Source organism: Enhydra lutris, unplaced genomic scaffold (assembly GCF_002288905.1).
Source record: "Enhydra lutris kenyoni isolate GAN:26980312 unplaced genomic scaffold, ASM228890v2 scaffoldscaffold13, whole genome shotgun sequence".
NCBI classification, from domain to species: Eukaryota; Metazoa; Chordata; class Mammalia; order Carnivora; family Mustelidae; genus Enhydra; species Enhydra lutris.
In genome coordinates, this window is record NW_019154097.1 from 48,783,639 (window position 1) to 48,796,874 (window position 13,236).

General features: G+C 59.5%; 1 protein-coding gene across 5 annotated transcripts; it reads left to right on the forward strand.

Moving 5' to 3' along the window:
• The first annotated feature begins 2,761 nt into the window (after nucleotides 1–2,761).
• On the forward strand, nucleotides 2,762–12,629 carry LOC111145585 (GRB10 interacting GYF protein 1). Of its 5 annotated transcripts, XM_022500554.1 has the most exons (28): nucleotides 2,762–2,917; nucleotides 4,040–4,258; nucleotides 5,184–5,336; nucleotides 5,423–5,481; nucleotides 5,581–5,693; nucleotides 5,788–5,917; nucleotides 6,027–6,122; nucleotides 6,270–6,381; nucleotides 6,498–6,606; nucleotides 6,966–7,006; nucleotides 7,181–7,351; nucleotides 7,570–7,823; nucleotides 7,952–8,060; nucleotides 8,522–8,659; nucleotides 8,841–8,938; nucleotides 9,150–9,321; nucleotides 9,442–9,608; nucleotides 9,737–9,837; nucleotides 9,950–10,066; nucleotides 10,152–10,252; nucleotides 10,402–10,484; nucleotides 10,597–10,740; nucleotides 10,832–11,059; nucleotides 11,314–11,501; nucleotides 11,608–11,768; nucleotides 11,858–12,021; nucleotides 12,116–12,245; nucleotides 12,340–12,629. In XM_022500554.1, exons 5-28 carry the CDS (start codon nucleotides 5,659–5,661, stop codon nucleotides 12,390–12,392), a joined length of 3,102 nt encoding a protein of 1,033 aa, XP_022356262.1. In that variant the 5' UTR covers nucleotides 2,762–2,917; nucleotides 4,040–4,258; nucleotides 5,184–5,336; nucleotides 5,423–5,481; nucleotides 5,581–5,658; the 3' UTR covers nucleotides 12,393–12,629. The 5 variants fall into 5 exon arrangements, with proteins under 5 accessions (XP_022356262.1, XP_022356257.1, XP_022356259.1 ...); XM_022500549.1 differs by having other exon boundaries at nucleotides 6,966–7,351; XM_022500551.1 differs by having other exon boundaries at nucleotides 6,966–7,351; nucleotides 12,146–12,245.
• Nucleotides 12,630–13,236: the final 607 nt, after the last annotated feature.

Sequence of the window (13,236 nt, forward strand, 5' to 3'; positions counted from 1 at the left end):
GGCGGCCGGCCCCCCTCGCCCCGCGCACCTGGCGCCCCCTCCCTGAAGGGCACGCTGTCCTCCCGGGCGGCCCGCCTCCTTCCCACCCCCGCGCTCCTAACGGTCGCCCTCCGGCCCCTCGGCAGCCCTGCCCGGCCCCCTCCCGTCCACCCGCATCCTCCGCCGGGCCCGCCCGGGGGCCCCCGACCCTAATGCCCGACACTCCCGGGAGACTTCCCCAGTGTGTCTCTGGGCTCTTGTCGGAATTTGCTGGGCCCTGCGGGTCTTAAAGTCCAGGCGTTCCATGACTTTGGCCAACGTGGAAGCCTTCCCTCTTCACCGAAGCACCTCCGCTGGGTCTTCACCTAAATTTCCTTTCGACGGGCGACATTAGTGCTTGGTCATTGGGGTCTCCTTCCTCCTTGTTGCCCGGCCGTTACTAACACCTTAGTCTTTTCCTGTCTCCAGGCCAGGCTCTTCCCAGCCCAGCGCTTCTAATGCAGCAGCTCCCTGGCCATGGCCCCTCACAGTTTGCCTCTTCCCCTCCCCAAGTTAACTTGAAAGAGACCCTCATCTTGCATTTCTTACCCAGTCATTACCACAATTCCCAGTAAGCTTCCTGGTCTGGTCTTTCATAGGGCTCCAGCCCTGGGAGATGCTAAGTCAGTTGCTGGCCTCAGATTTCCGCCACTCACCCCAGGCTCACTCCCCTCTTGCTTCTTACTGCTGCTTACCCAGAACTCACCCTGCACACCGCCTCTCCACTGTCCCTTCCAGCTGACATGCCAGTTGTACCTTGGCGCCCCCCAACCCCTGGTCTCTTCATCCCAAGCCCCATGGATACCGACAGGCTGGTCCCTTTGCCACTCAGGATGTGGGAGTTTGCCCTCAGGATCCCTCATCTGTACTTTTCCCTGTGCAGTCCCAGGCCACCAATCCCTCACCCAGCTCCAGCTTTATTTCCTAGTTGTAGGTCTCCTGTGTAATTGGGAAGGGCTGAAACAAATCTGGGCTTGGTGTTGCTGCCATGGGGCCTTAAGGGTCCCGTATGGTGATTACAGTCAAGTGAGTTGTGTTCCTAGACCTCTGGCCTGCTTTTTTTTAGCCATTGGACAAGTTAGTTTTGTGATCTGATGAATCCAGGGACCCCAGTGTGCCCTTGTCTGTGGTTGGAGTTAGGAATAGAAAAAGCAGCCCCACTTTGGAACAGAAAGGGAGGAGAGTTTGCTATGTGAAAGATTTAAAAAATTCTAAGAAGAAATTTAAAGCGGCTTAAAACTATCCCTTTTCCAGTCTCAAATAGTGTCTAGGAACATGGGGTCCCCTGTGGGGTCAGCTGCATCCTCCCTCCCTTGTTTTCCCTGGCTGGGTCCCAAGACTGGGCAAGTAGGCAGAAGGGATCAAGTGAGGTAAAGTGTGAAAGCGCTTTGAAAACTTAACCAGTACACATGCCAACGGGTGTTCTTTCTCGTGATGGCTCAGAGAAGTAGAGAGCTGTGCTAACTGACCAGGCGGGGGGGGGGGGTACACGGTTGTACCCCTTCCTAAGCCTCCCAGTTATCCTACCATGCATGGAGAATCTTTCTATCCTGAGAAAGGGTGGAGTCATCTCCCAACAGGCTCGGAACTGGGCTGTTTGCTGGTTGCTCAGATGTTGGGGAATTTGGGACTCCACTTCTGTTAATAGTGGTACCTCCTTGTGCCAAGGCACATTGCTCTGGAATGGGGCTAATTTTAGGGGTGATGGAATGAGGAAATAACGTTAACTGAACATGTCCTAGGGCTGCCTATTCTTTGCATCTTTTTCTTCTGAGAGTTCTGAACCCCAGAGAACAGGCTTCCCTCCCGTTCTGCCAGCCTGTTGTGAGCACCCTGGACCAGTATGTGTCCTCTCCTCTCAACTCCAGCAGGGGGCAGCCTTTTAATAGCGATCATTCCAATGCCAGGAGAGGCATACTGAGGCCTGAGAACGAAGACAGGACAGGCAGGGACAGAGGGAGCGCGAGTAGGGAGATGAGGCAGAGAGAAGGTAGGACCACGGGGTGGCAGGTAAGCTGGAAGGAGTCTGTGAGGAGATCCTTAGAACAGGAAGCCCGGAAAGGGTGCTGTGCCCAATGCTGTCTGCTCCCTGTCCCGGCTCTTTCTTCCCTGGGAAGGGACCCAAACAGTTGGCTTTGAGAGTTTGTGATAGAGAAACTTAGCAGAACGTTTTAAATCTGTTCTTGAGGATTTCCCTCCTGGCAGGATTTCAGATATCTCTCATGGGATAGCGTAATTAGGAAACGATTTCCTTGCTTGGTCTTCAGTGGGGAGACCGAACTCGAATCAGTTGCTCTCTCGTCTTCGTTCTTCCCAAACAGCAAATAGGCTTTACCTGCGCTGGTGATACGGAGGAAGGGCCCTCCACCTTGGCAGTGTTGCTGTGTTGGGCCAGCTGCCTCCCTGTGTGTTCTGGCCAGCGTAGCAGCATGCCCGCCCTTCGCCTGTTAGATGCCAGTAGCACCTTCCAGCCACGCCCACCAAAGCTACCTGCAGATACTGCCATGTGTCCTCTGGGGAGCACAGCCCCCCTCCCCCATTGAGAACCACTGGCTTGGAAGAAACCTGGAGAAGACTCCCTCGGGTCTGCAGGGCTGGGCACCATGGGGCGGCTCGGGAGCTGCTTGGCCACGCTTTCTGCGGTTTGGGGAGCAGCCAGCGGCCACCAGCTGCCGGGACTTGGTGGCTGGGCTTACCTGGAGACGTGACTTTTTTCTCCAGCTGCCCCTCTGCTTCCTCTGCCCTGACTGCCTTTTCCTTACTTCCACAGTTGCGCTGCTTCTCACACCGGGAGCCACTCCTCCTCGGTCTGCTCCTTAAAGCCGGGACAGAAAGGCGAAGGCCAGAAGCGGAAGCATCCGGGAGAGCCGCCTTTGCCACTCCCTGGAAGGGAGGGAGGGTGAGTTGTCCCCTGTCCCCGGAGCAGCCTTCCACACCCACAGGGCTCTTCTGTCCCCCATCTTCCCCTTGAAGAAGATGTGGCTCTTCTGGAATGAGCTGCAGGAAGCTCAGAACAGTCTTTCCTCAGGTTTGCTTGAAGGGATATGGGGTGTTTTCCTTCGGGTGAGGAAGACTTAGGTATGCAGTAGCTATTCCCAAATGTCTTTTTTTTTTTTCCTAAACCTTATTTATTTATTTATTTATTTTTAAAAAGATTTTATTTATTTATTTGACAGACAGAGATTACAAGTAGGCAGAGAGGCAGGCACAGAGAGAGAGGAGGAAGCAGGCTCCCTGCTAAGCAGAGAGCCCGATGTAGGGTTCAATCCCAGGACCCTGGGATCGCGACCTGAGCCAAAGGCAGAGGCTTTAACCCACTGAGCCACCCAGGCACCCCTCCTAAACCTTTTTTAAAATGGTGGTTAAATATACCATTTAATTGAGTTTTCAGCCTAGTTTTTGAGTGTCCGGTTCTGTGAGGTTAAGTATGTTCGCGTTTTGCAGCTGTCACCACGGTCCGGCTCTGGAGCGGCTTCATTTGCCCCCTTCAGGCCGAAACTCAGTACCCCTTTCACTGAAGAGCTCCCCGCTCTCCTCACCCCCCAGCCCTGACCTGGTCCTTCTCCTCTTCGTTTCTAAACTGGATTCTTCAGGATTCGCACATGAGAGGAATCCTGTGGTATTTTTCTTTTGTGACTGCGTGGTTTCCTGTGGCATAATGTCTTCAAGGTTGATTCATGGGTCAAATAAAGTAGGGGTGTTAGCATGGGAAGAACGAACCCCGCTCTGTCGTCCTGGGAGGCCTGCCTCAGTCCAGTGAAAGGGAGAGCTTTGGAACAGATGAGTTTCCTGACGGCCACGTGTGCCATGGGGTGCTCCGTCACCAGCAGTGGCCACTTGGGACTGCTTTGAAGTAAAGCCCGCACCGGGGGATGTCCCCCAGTTCCAGATGCTCTCCAGAGCCTCATTTCCTGCTGGGATTCTGCGACCGGGTCCTGCCTCTGTTAGGGCATTTTCCTTCATCTTCCCATGTGCAGCTGTAAGTGAGAGTGGTGAGAATCCGCTCCTCCTTTCTTGCCAGAGTTGTGTGGAGTCGTGGACTTGATGGAAACTGTGGAGGCCCTGGGGTGCAGCCTCCCCACCAGCCAGTGAGGGAAGCCCCCGTGCAGCTCCCTGAGACCTTGCCCACCTGTCCTCACTTGGAACCACCAGGGATGAGCCGCCTCCTGAGAGCCGTTCCTTAAGAGGGACAGGTCCCTGCCACTGCCACTGCTTCTGTCGACCTCATTTCTACTTTATGGTAAGGGGAGCTCCTTCCTAGTTTATAGCATAAGAATCTTCCCTTCTTGGGGGCGCCTGGGTGGCTCAGTGGGTTAAGCCTCTGCCTTCGGCCCAGGTCGTGATCTCAGGGTCCTGGGATTGAGCCCCGCATCCGGCTCTCTATTCAACGGGAAGCTTCCTCCTTCCTCTCTCTCTGTGCCTGTCTCTCTGGCTACTTATGATCTATCTCTCTCTGTCAAATAAATAAAATATTTAGAAAAAGAAAAAAAAAAGAACCTTCCTCTCTTGGTTCTTAGTAGTTATGATGGGCTCTTCCTGATCCATGGAAAGGGTCTGGGTGTTGATTCCTGTTGGGTAAACCAGCCCGAGGCGGTCACTGGCCAGACTTAGCTGCCCTCTGCCTTCCGTGTGCCCTGTCTTTGGCCTTGGAATAGGGCCTCCCCGCAATCACTCCCCTTCTTCTGGCTTTCCCCCCGACATTGAATCCCTGGATTCTAGCCACCAAACAAGCAGCCCTGAGTTCTTTCAGAAGGGAAATAGGTTTGCTCCCAGACTTGATTTGTAATTTTTTTTTCATAACTGATGTTTTTTGTCTTTCGACTATCTGGGCTCTGATGGGTTTTTGGTTTGCTGGCTTGTTTGTGTTTTGTTTTTGTGTTGAGCGTGCCCGCATGCCTCCGCCGGCCCTTTCCCGAATGCCATGCCGCGCTGGGAGGGTGCTGAGACCCGTGTCTCACTCAGCTCTGCTCAGGGAGTTGACCACTCTTGAGGCCTAATGTGGGGGACAGAGGAGGAGCTGGGGCTGTAGTCCTCTGCGCTGGATAGCTTGAAGCTTCCAGCATCTGTAGATCTCCCCATTAAGCAGGACGGAGGAGGGCCAGAAGTGGGGAGCCCATCTGGCCCATTGGTTTAACCCCAGCTCTGTTTCCTCACCTCTCGGTAAGGATCTTTCCCGGATGTGAAGCTCCCTCCTTGGGTGCCACTGCAGTCAGATCATCATCCTGTAGCTTGGGGACCTTGGTTCATTCCAGCATTGGCCCCTGCCTGAAGAGAGCCCAGTCCCGGCCCGACCTGCTTCCTGGGGGCAAGGCTGCCAAGTGAGTCTGGGGCGGAGGGAGGCAACCTCTGAAGGCTGCCGAAGCCGGAAGGGGCTCCTGCTGCCCTCGCCCCTCCTCTCTGCCAGGTCTTCCCTCCTCGTGACAGTTCGCTTAACTCATGGTGTGTGGCACGTGGCTGGCTTAGGTGAGTCCTTTCAGAGTCCGTGTGGGAGTCTATAGTGAGTTCTGTCGTGGTGCTCCGCTTGTGCGGTCTCTCAGGCCTAGCGTCCCTGCACCTCCGCAGGTGTTTGGAGAGTGAACGCGCCAGGTCCCCGCTCCTCCCTTCAGCCCCTCTGACCTCGAGGACACGCCCACCTCCATAATGGCAGCAGAGACCCTCAATTTTGGGCCTGAGTGGTGAGTTTGACACTCTCTGGGTGGCCTGGAGAAGCCAGAAAAAATAGGGTTCCTCAGACTCCTGTCTCTTTCCTTCCCTGTGTTCCTTTCCTAGGTTGAGAGCCCTTTCCAGTGGTGGCAGCGTGGCCTCCCCACCCCCCTCCCCCGCCATGCCCAAGTACAAGCTGGCTGACTACCGCTATGGGCGAGAGGAGATGCTGGCGCTCTACATCAAGGAGAACAAGGTGCGAGGAGACGTGTGTGGGGCGTGTGGCCCAGTTGCCTGTTTGGTCTGAGCCGGTGGAGAGGGCCTGGGAGCGGGTGGGATCCCAGCTCTCCTGCCCCGACTGACAGGTGCCCGATGAGCTGCAGGACAGGGAGTTTGCTGCGGTGCTACAGGAGGAACCGCTGCAGCCGCTGGCGCTGGAGCCGCTGACCGAGGAGGAGCAGGTGGGGCGGGACCGGGGCGGGGCAGGGCGCTGGGTCTGCCCCTGCAGAGGGGCCGAAGCTGGGGAGGTAGGTGGTGGGGCTTGTTCTGGGCAGGGATGAGGGGGGTGGGTGTCTGGTCCTCACTCCCATCCCTGGCTCCCTCCTCAGAGAAACTTCTCCCTGTCAGTGAACAGTGTGGCTGTGCTGAGGCTGATGGGGAAAGGGGCTGGCCCCCCCCTAGGTGGCACCTCCCGTGGCAGGGGCAGCACTCGGAGCCGAGGTAGAGGGGGTGACGGTGTGTTCTGGGGGTGGGCCGGGGGTGCTGCTGCCTGTGGTTGTGGGGGTGCAGAGAGGTAGTCTGGCAGGTTTCCCACGTGTATCTCGTCTTTTCTCCAGGCCGGGGCCGTGGTGACAGTTGCTTTTACCAAAGAAGCATTGAAGAAGGCGATGGAGCCTTTGGCCGAAACCCCCGGGAGATCCAGCGAAGCCAGAGTTGGGATGACAGGTGCCGGCGGCATAGTGGCAGAGCCGAGTGAAGCCCTGTGGCTTGGTTTTCTGTTGCTAGAGGGCAGCAGGAGACCCTCCGAATAAGCCCTGGTCACAGGGTTTCCTCTTTGCCTCGGACTGGCTCCCTGCGGCCCTTTCGTCTTACTTCTGATTCTCTTAGTACCTGTTTATTCTGTGACCTTTTCCTGCGTGCCCTCCTGCGCTCCCTGCCAAGCCTAACATTTCTCTAGGACCCCCCCGACGCCCTCCCTCTTCCCACCCCTCTCAGGGCAGAATGGACAGAGGGTTCAGAGGTGCCACTCATGGGAGGGCAGGGTGGAGTCTGTCCTCTCCTGACCAACACCTTTCCTTCTGCAGAGGGGAGAGAAGGTTTGAGAAGTCGGCCAGGAGGGATGGAGGTATGGAGAGTGGCGATGGCCTGGTCCTAAAGGTCATTGAGAGGTGGGGAGGGGGAGGACTTAAGTGGGGGGTGTTTTCCTGCGGGAGGTGGAGGGGACAGGAGGGCCTGGAGCGGGCCTCCTCCAGGGACCATGGCTGCCGCTCCACTGACTGTGTCTTCCCTCACCCCCAAGCACGATCCGGGTTTGAGGAGGGAGGGGCTGGCCCGAGGAAGGAACATGCCCGCTCGGATAGCGAGAACTGGCGTTCTCTTCGAGAGGAGCAAGAGGAAGAGGAGGAGGGCAGTTGGAGACTCGGGGCAGGACCCCGGCGAGATGGCGACCGCTGGCGCTCAGCCAGCCCCGGTGAGGTTGGGGCCAGATGTGTGTCGTGGGGTCAGAGGGTGATAGACTTCATGTGAGGGTGGGCTCCCGTGGCCGTGTGGAGGGGACAGAAAGCTTTCTGGAGTGGAGTGGGTGGGAGAGCAGGCCTGGAGATGCGCTTGTTCCCAGGGTGGAGGGGAGGTCCTGGTGGCCGGCTTGACCAGGATACTGACCTTCCTTCTCTATCTTTTCCTGCCCAGATGGTGGCCCCCGCTCTGCTGGCTGGCGGGAACACGGGGACCGGCGTCGCAAGTTTGAGTTTGATTTGCGAGGGGACCGAGGAGGGTGTGGTGAAGAGGAAGGGCGGGGTGGGGGAGGTAGCTCTCACCTGCGGAGGTGCCGAGGGCCTGACGGCTTCGAGGAAGACAAGGATGGGCTCCCGGAGTGGTGCCTGGATGACGAGGACGAAGAGATGGGCACCTTCGATGCCTCTGGGGCCTTCCTGCCTCTCAAGGTACTGGAGGAAATGCAGGGAAGGTCTCCACTGGAGGGTGGTGGGGCCTACCCCGGTGGGGGCCTCTCACTCCCACCCGTTCATCCTCTGCCTCTTGCTCCCCCACCGTGTCCCCTAACTTCGTGCAGAAGGGCCCTAAAGAGCCCATTCCTGAGGAGCAGGAGCTTGACTTCCAGGGCCTGGAGGAAGAGGAGGAAGAGCCTCCCGAAGGGCTAGACGAGGGCGGGCCTGAGGCAGGTGAGCCTGTGGGGTGGGGTGGGGAAAAGGGAGAGTGTCTTGAGCCAGGCCAGGTGGGCAGAGGGGCCCTCACCAAGCTCTGCCACCAAGGTGGCTTGGGCGGAGAGCAGGTGTCACCGGGTGGGGGAGGAATGGAGCAGGCCCGTGCCTGAAAAGCAGATAGGCAGTTCACAGTCAGGCGACATCAAGATGACCCGTGCAAATCCTTCAGAGAATCTGAAGAACACGGCTTTAGTAGGTCTGGGGCGGGGCGTGTACAGCCCTGGGCTGTGATGTGGACACGTGCACGGTGTGTGCGGTGTCACGAGGCAGAGTTTGTGGTGCTGATTTGCTGGGTGTTAGCGGAGTTGAGCAAAGTTAGGTGGGTGGATTCAAGGACCGGAGACCTAGGAATTTGTGTCAAGTCATTTTTAAGGCCTTCCGGCTCTTTGGTTTTGAATTCTGGTAATTACCTCTTTCAGGAGGGAAGGAGCTGACCCCACTACCTCCTCAGGAGGAGAAGTCCAGTTCCCCCTCCCCACTGCCCACCTTGGGCCCACTCTGGGGAGCTAATGGGGAAGGGGATGACGCCGCAGACAAGGACCTGCCAGCAGCTGAAGGTAGCGGAGGGGGGATGGGGGGGGACACTCCTCTTCCTTGTGGTAGGACGGAGGTACCTGAGGCATTTTGGGAGGAAGGGGTAGAACTGGAACTCCACTTTTTTGGAGTGAGGGTGTATAGGGAAGCCTCTCATTCTCTTCTCTGGACCCCACCCCCCCATTCCACTGTCTTCGCTTCTAGATGATGTGAGGGGACTGCCGCTGAGTCCTGGGGTAGGCTCACCGCCTGGCCCACCTGGAGATCTGGAGGATGATGAAGGCCTGAAACACCTGCAGCAGGTGGGGGGGACCTCAGAAGGCTCTGGGGATCCTGCCGCATGGGGGATGGAGAGCCATCGTTGCCTCTGTCCCTGCCCTGTCCCATGCTTTCCCCATCTGATCCTCCGAATTGTATCCTGATCTCCCGACCCCACGCGATGTTGGCTGCAGCCGCATCCTGATGCTGCCGCGATTGCGCCTTTGAGCCTTTCCTCTCTCCTCTGTCTCCCAGGAGGCGGAGAAGCTGGTGGCCTCCCTGCAGGACAGCTCCCTGGAGGAGGAGCAGTTCACGGCCGCCATGCAGGCCCAGGGCCTGCGCCACTCAGCAGCTGCCACTGCCCTCCCGCTCAGCCATGGCGCGGCCCGGAAGTGGTTCTACAAGGACCCCCAGGGGGAGATCCAAGGTGCCCGTGGGGAGTAGGAGCCGTGCAGGAGGGGCTGCTTGGGGCAGGGGACACTGACATTCTCTTTCAGGGCGTCTCTGGCACAGCTTTCTGACTGATGTCGTCCTTCCCTTGGTCCAGGCCCCTTCACGACACAGGAGATGGCAGAGTGGTTCCAGGCGGGCTATTTTTCCATGGCGCTGCTTGTGAAGCGGGGCTGCGATGAGGGCTTCCAGCCCTTGGGGGAGGTGATCAAGATGTGGGGTCGTGTGCCCTTTGCCCCAGGACCCTCGCCACCCCCACTGCTGGTAAGCACGGCCCCCTTGGCAAGGAGTGGGGAGGAGAAGCAGGAGCGGGGCTGGGGCCGGACAGATAGCAGCAGGGGTGCAGAGTGAGAGGAGGTCGGAGCCACAGGAGCGCTCTGGCCCTCACCCAGGGCAACATGGACCAGGAGCGGCTAAAGAAACAGCAGGAGATGGCCGCGGCGGCCTTGTACCAGCAGCTGCAGCACCAGCAGTTTCTGCAACTGGTCGGCAGGTACGGGGCACCCAGGAGGCCTTGGCGGCTGGGTCGGGCCGGACCAGGCCGGGTATGGGCCAGGAGCGGGCCGGGTGGCCTCCGCCCCTGACGCCCATCCCCGTGTTGGCAGCCGGCAGCTCCCGCAGTGCGCGCTCCGGGAGAAGGCGGCTCTGGGGGACCTGAGCCCACCGCAGCAGCAGCAGCTCGCGGCGTTCCTGCAGCAGCTCCAAGCTCTCAAACCGCCCAGGTTCGTGGGCCGGGGTCTTGTCGTGGGGAGCGGGGCAGCCCCAAGAGGAACTCGGAGTTCTGAGAATTGCGGCTTTTCTCCTCAGAGGCGGGGACCAGAACCTGCTCCCGACCATGAACCGGTCCCTGTCGGTGCCAGATTCGGGCCCCCTCTGGGACATACATACCTCAGCCTCATCACAGTCAGGTGTGTGGCCCTCTTGTTCCTGCCCCAAGTCCCTGGGTGAGCGGGGGCAGGGGGAGGAGGTGACAGACTTCATGTCTGCTCCCGCCCTCCGGCCACTCCAGCCCAGCCAAGCCTGAGCCGCCTCCCGCTGCTGCCCTTGCCTCCTGCAGGCGGTGAGGCCAGTCTTTGGGACATACCAATTAACTCTTCGACTCAGGGTCCAATTCTAGAACAACTCCAGCTGCAACACAAAGTGAGTGGGCTTCCTGGGGCTGCGGTCCTCAGGTGTCTGGGGTCAGGCTGAGGCAGGAACGGCCGGGGTGGGGGGCCCCGGGTCTGCCGTCTGAGCTCATTGGCTGTGCCAGTTCCAAGAGCGCAGAGAAGTGGAGCTCAGGGCGAAGCGGGAGGAGGAGGAGCGCAAGCGGCGGGAGGAGAAGCGGCGGCAGCAGCAGCAGCAGGAGGAGCAGAAGCGGCGGCAGGAGGAGGAGGAGCTGTTTCGCCGTAAGCAGGTGCGTGCCCGGCTGTGCCCGCCCGTGCCGGTCTTCGCCCACCTGGGCCTGGGGCCAGGCCGCCGGCCCTCACCATGCTGCTCTGGTCCAGGTGCGGCAGCAGGAGCTCCTGCTGAAGCTGCTCCAGCAGCAGCAGGCGGTGGCCGCTGTCCCTGTGCCGCCGGCGCCCAGCTCTCCGCCCCCGCTGTGGGCCGGTCTGGCCAAGCAGGGGCTGTCCATGAAGACGCTGCTCGAGCTGCAGTTGGAGGGCGAGCGGCAGCTGCACAAGCAGCCCGCGCCCCGGGAGCCATCGCGGGCCCAGGCCCCCAACCACCGCGTGGTGAGCAGGCCGGCCCTTCCCCCGCTGAGCAGCGGTTTGGGAGCCGTGGGGAACCCCTTGCAGTCCGCAGGGTGGGGGGAGTTGCTTAGCCCCGACTTTAGAACCTGAGCCCTGGTCCGTATCTGTCCGGAAGCGTTTGTCTTCGGGGCGGCCCTCCCCTCGCCCCACTGGGCCACCTTCGTGAGCCTCCCCGCTTAGTTGTTCTAGTGTGTGTGTGTCCTCATCGGGGCCGCTCTGATTCTTGCCATCTGTAGCAGCTTGGGGGCCTGGGCTCGGCCCCCCTGAACCAGTGGGTGTCTGAGGCCGGGCCACTGTGGGGCGGGCCCGACAAGAGTGGGGGCGGCAGCGGCAGCCCGGGGCTCTGGGAGGACACCCTCAAGAGTGGTGGGAGCCTGGCCCGCAGCCTGGGCCTGAAGAACAGCCGGAGCAGCCCCTCTCTCAGGTGGGTGCCGGGGCCTGCACGCCCTGTCCGGCCTCGGGCCGGGGTTGGAAGGACGGGGCAGGTGTCCGCTCATTTCCTGGTTCTCGTTCCTCCCTGGCCCACACAGTGACTCGTACAGCCACCTGTCGGGTCGGCCCGTGCGCAAAAAGACGGAGGAGGAAGAGAAGCTGCTGAAGCTGCTGCAGGGCATCCCCAGGCCCCAGGACGGCTTCACCCAGTGGTGCGAGCAGATGCTACACACGCTGAGCACCACAGGCAGCCTGGATGGTACAGGCCACAGCCCTGGGGGCCGGGCGGGGCCGGGGCTTCCGGGCCTTCGTCGGGTGGGCCCTGACAGCCCCCCTCCTGCTCCGCAGTGCCCATGGCTGTAGCGATCCTCAAGGAGGTGGAATCCCCCTACGACGTCCACGATTATATCCGTTCCTGCTTGGGGGACACGCTGGAAGCCAAAGAATTTGCCAAACAGTTCCTAGAGCGGAGGGCCAAGCAGAAAGCCGGCCAGCAGCGGCAGCGGCAGCAGGTGAGCCTCCGCCAGCCCCTGGCGGGTTGGGGGCGGGGTGGGGGGCTTCCCCTCCACTCCCTGCTGACCCAGCCTCCCTCTGGGAGCCTCACAGGAGGCGTGGCTGAGCAGTGGCTCCCTACAGACAGCCTTTCAGACCAACCACAGCACCAAACTCGGCCCTGGGGAGGGCAGCAAGGCCAAGAGGCGGGCGCTGATGCTGCACTCAGATCCTAGCATCTTGGGTGAGTTCGGGGGTGTGGCCACGAAGGAGGCTTCTTACTCCGCAGGGGCCACAAGCCTGGGGAGAGCTCAAACCCAGCTTCTCCCCGGCTTCAGGGTACTCCCTGCACGGACCTTCTGGTGAGATCGAGAGCGTGGATGACTACTGACCAGCCCGTCCCACCAGCCCCTGGGCTGTAGGCCGGGGGCGGCAGCAGCGGCTTGGACCCTTGGGTCCCCAGCCTGCAGGCTCCCCACAGGGAGCGTAGGAGGAAGCAGGGGCAGGGTCCCCAGCACTTGTTACAAACCACACGATGCACCTTAACTCACCCACCACGAGGCACTTTACAGAATGGGGGGGGGAAGGGTTTTTGTTTTTTGGTTTTTTGTTTTTTTTTTGTTTTGTTTTTGTTTTTGTTTTCTCTTGGGAAAAAAAAAACAAACATTTTAAACAACCCTGAAGAAAACGTTAGGAGAGACAAGAAAAAAGAAAATTGTTCAAAACCAGACTCTAAGCACCCCTTCCCCCTCTAGGGACAGTGAGGGTGACAATGGAAGGTCCACAGAGGTTTTTTGGGATTTTTTGTTCTTTGTTTTTTGTGTTTTTTTTTTTTTAAGAAAAAGAAAATGAAAAAAAAAAAAAGGTTAGGAGATTGAAAGAAAAAAACACACTGTTATTTTGGGGCAGTGGGGACATGGGCCCCACGGACCTGTCCTGCCTGGCCCCCAAGGCTGCACTTACCCTCCCTGCCCCGCACAGTGGGCCATTGGGGTAACTGGAAGCTGGGGTGCCAGCAGTTTGCACAGCGAGGCCCCCTCAGCCCCGCCAGCCGGACCCGCTGTGAACGGCTCCCTTTGTTGCTGTGACTGTGGCAGAGGTGTCCGGGGTCGGGGCCAAAGTAGCCCCTCGGCTTTGCTGCTTTGGGGGAAGAGTTGCACAAATGGGCCGGGCCGCCTCCGCTCTCCGGGCTGCCGTCCTGTGCTGGCTGATGAGGTAGAGGGGAAAGGGCCAGC

Coding starts and splice junctions, on each gene's coding strand:
- LOC111145585 (XM_022500550.1), top strand. CDS start 5,659: ATGGCAGCAGAGACCCTCAATTTTGGGCCTGAGTG. Junction 8,061..8,521: donor CGAGGGCGGGCCTGAGGCAG/GTGAGCCTGTGG, acceptor TACCTCTTTCAG/GAGGGAAGGAGCTGACCCCA. Junction 10,485..10,596: donor AACTCCAGCTGCAACACAAA/GTGAGTGGGCTT, acceptor TGGCTGTGCCAG/TTCCAAGAGCGCAGAGAAGT.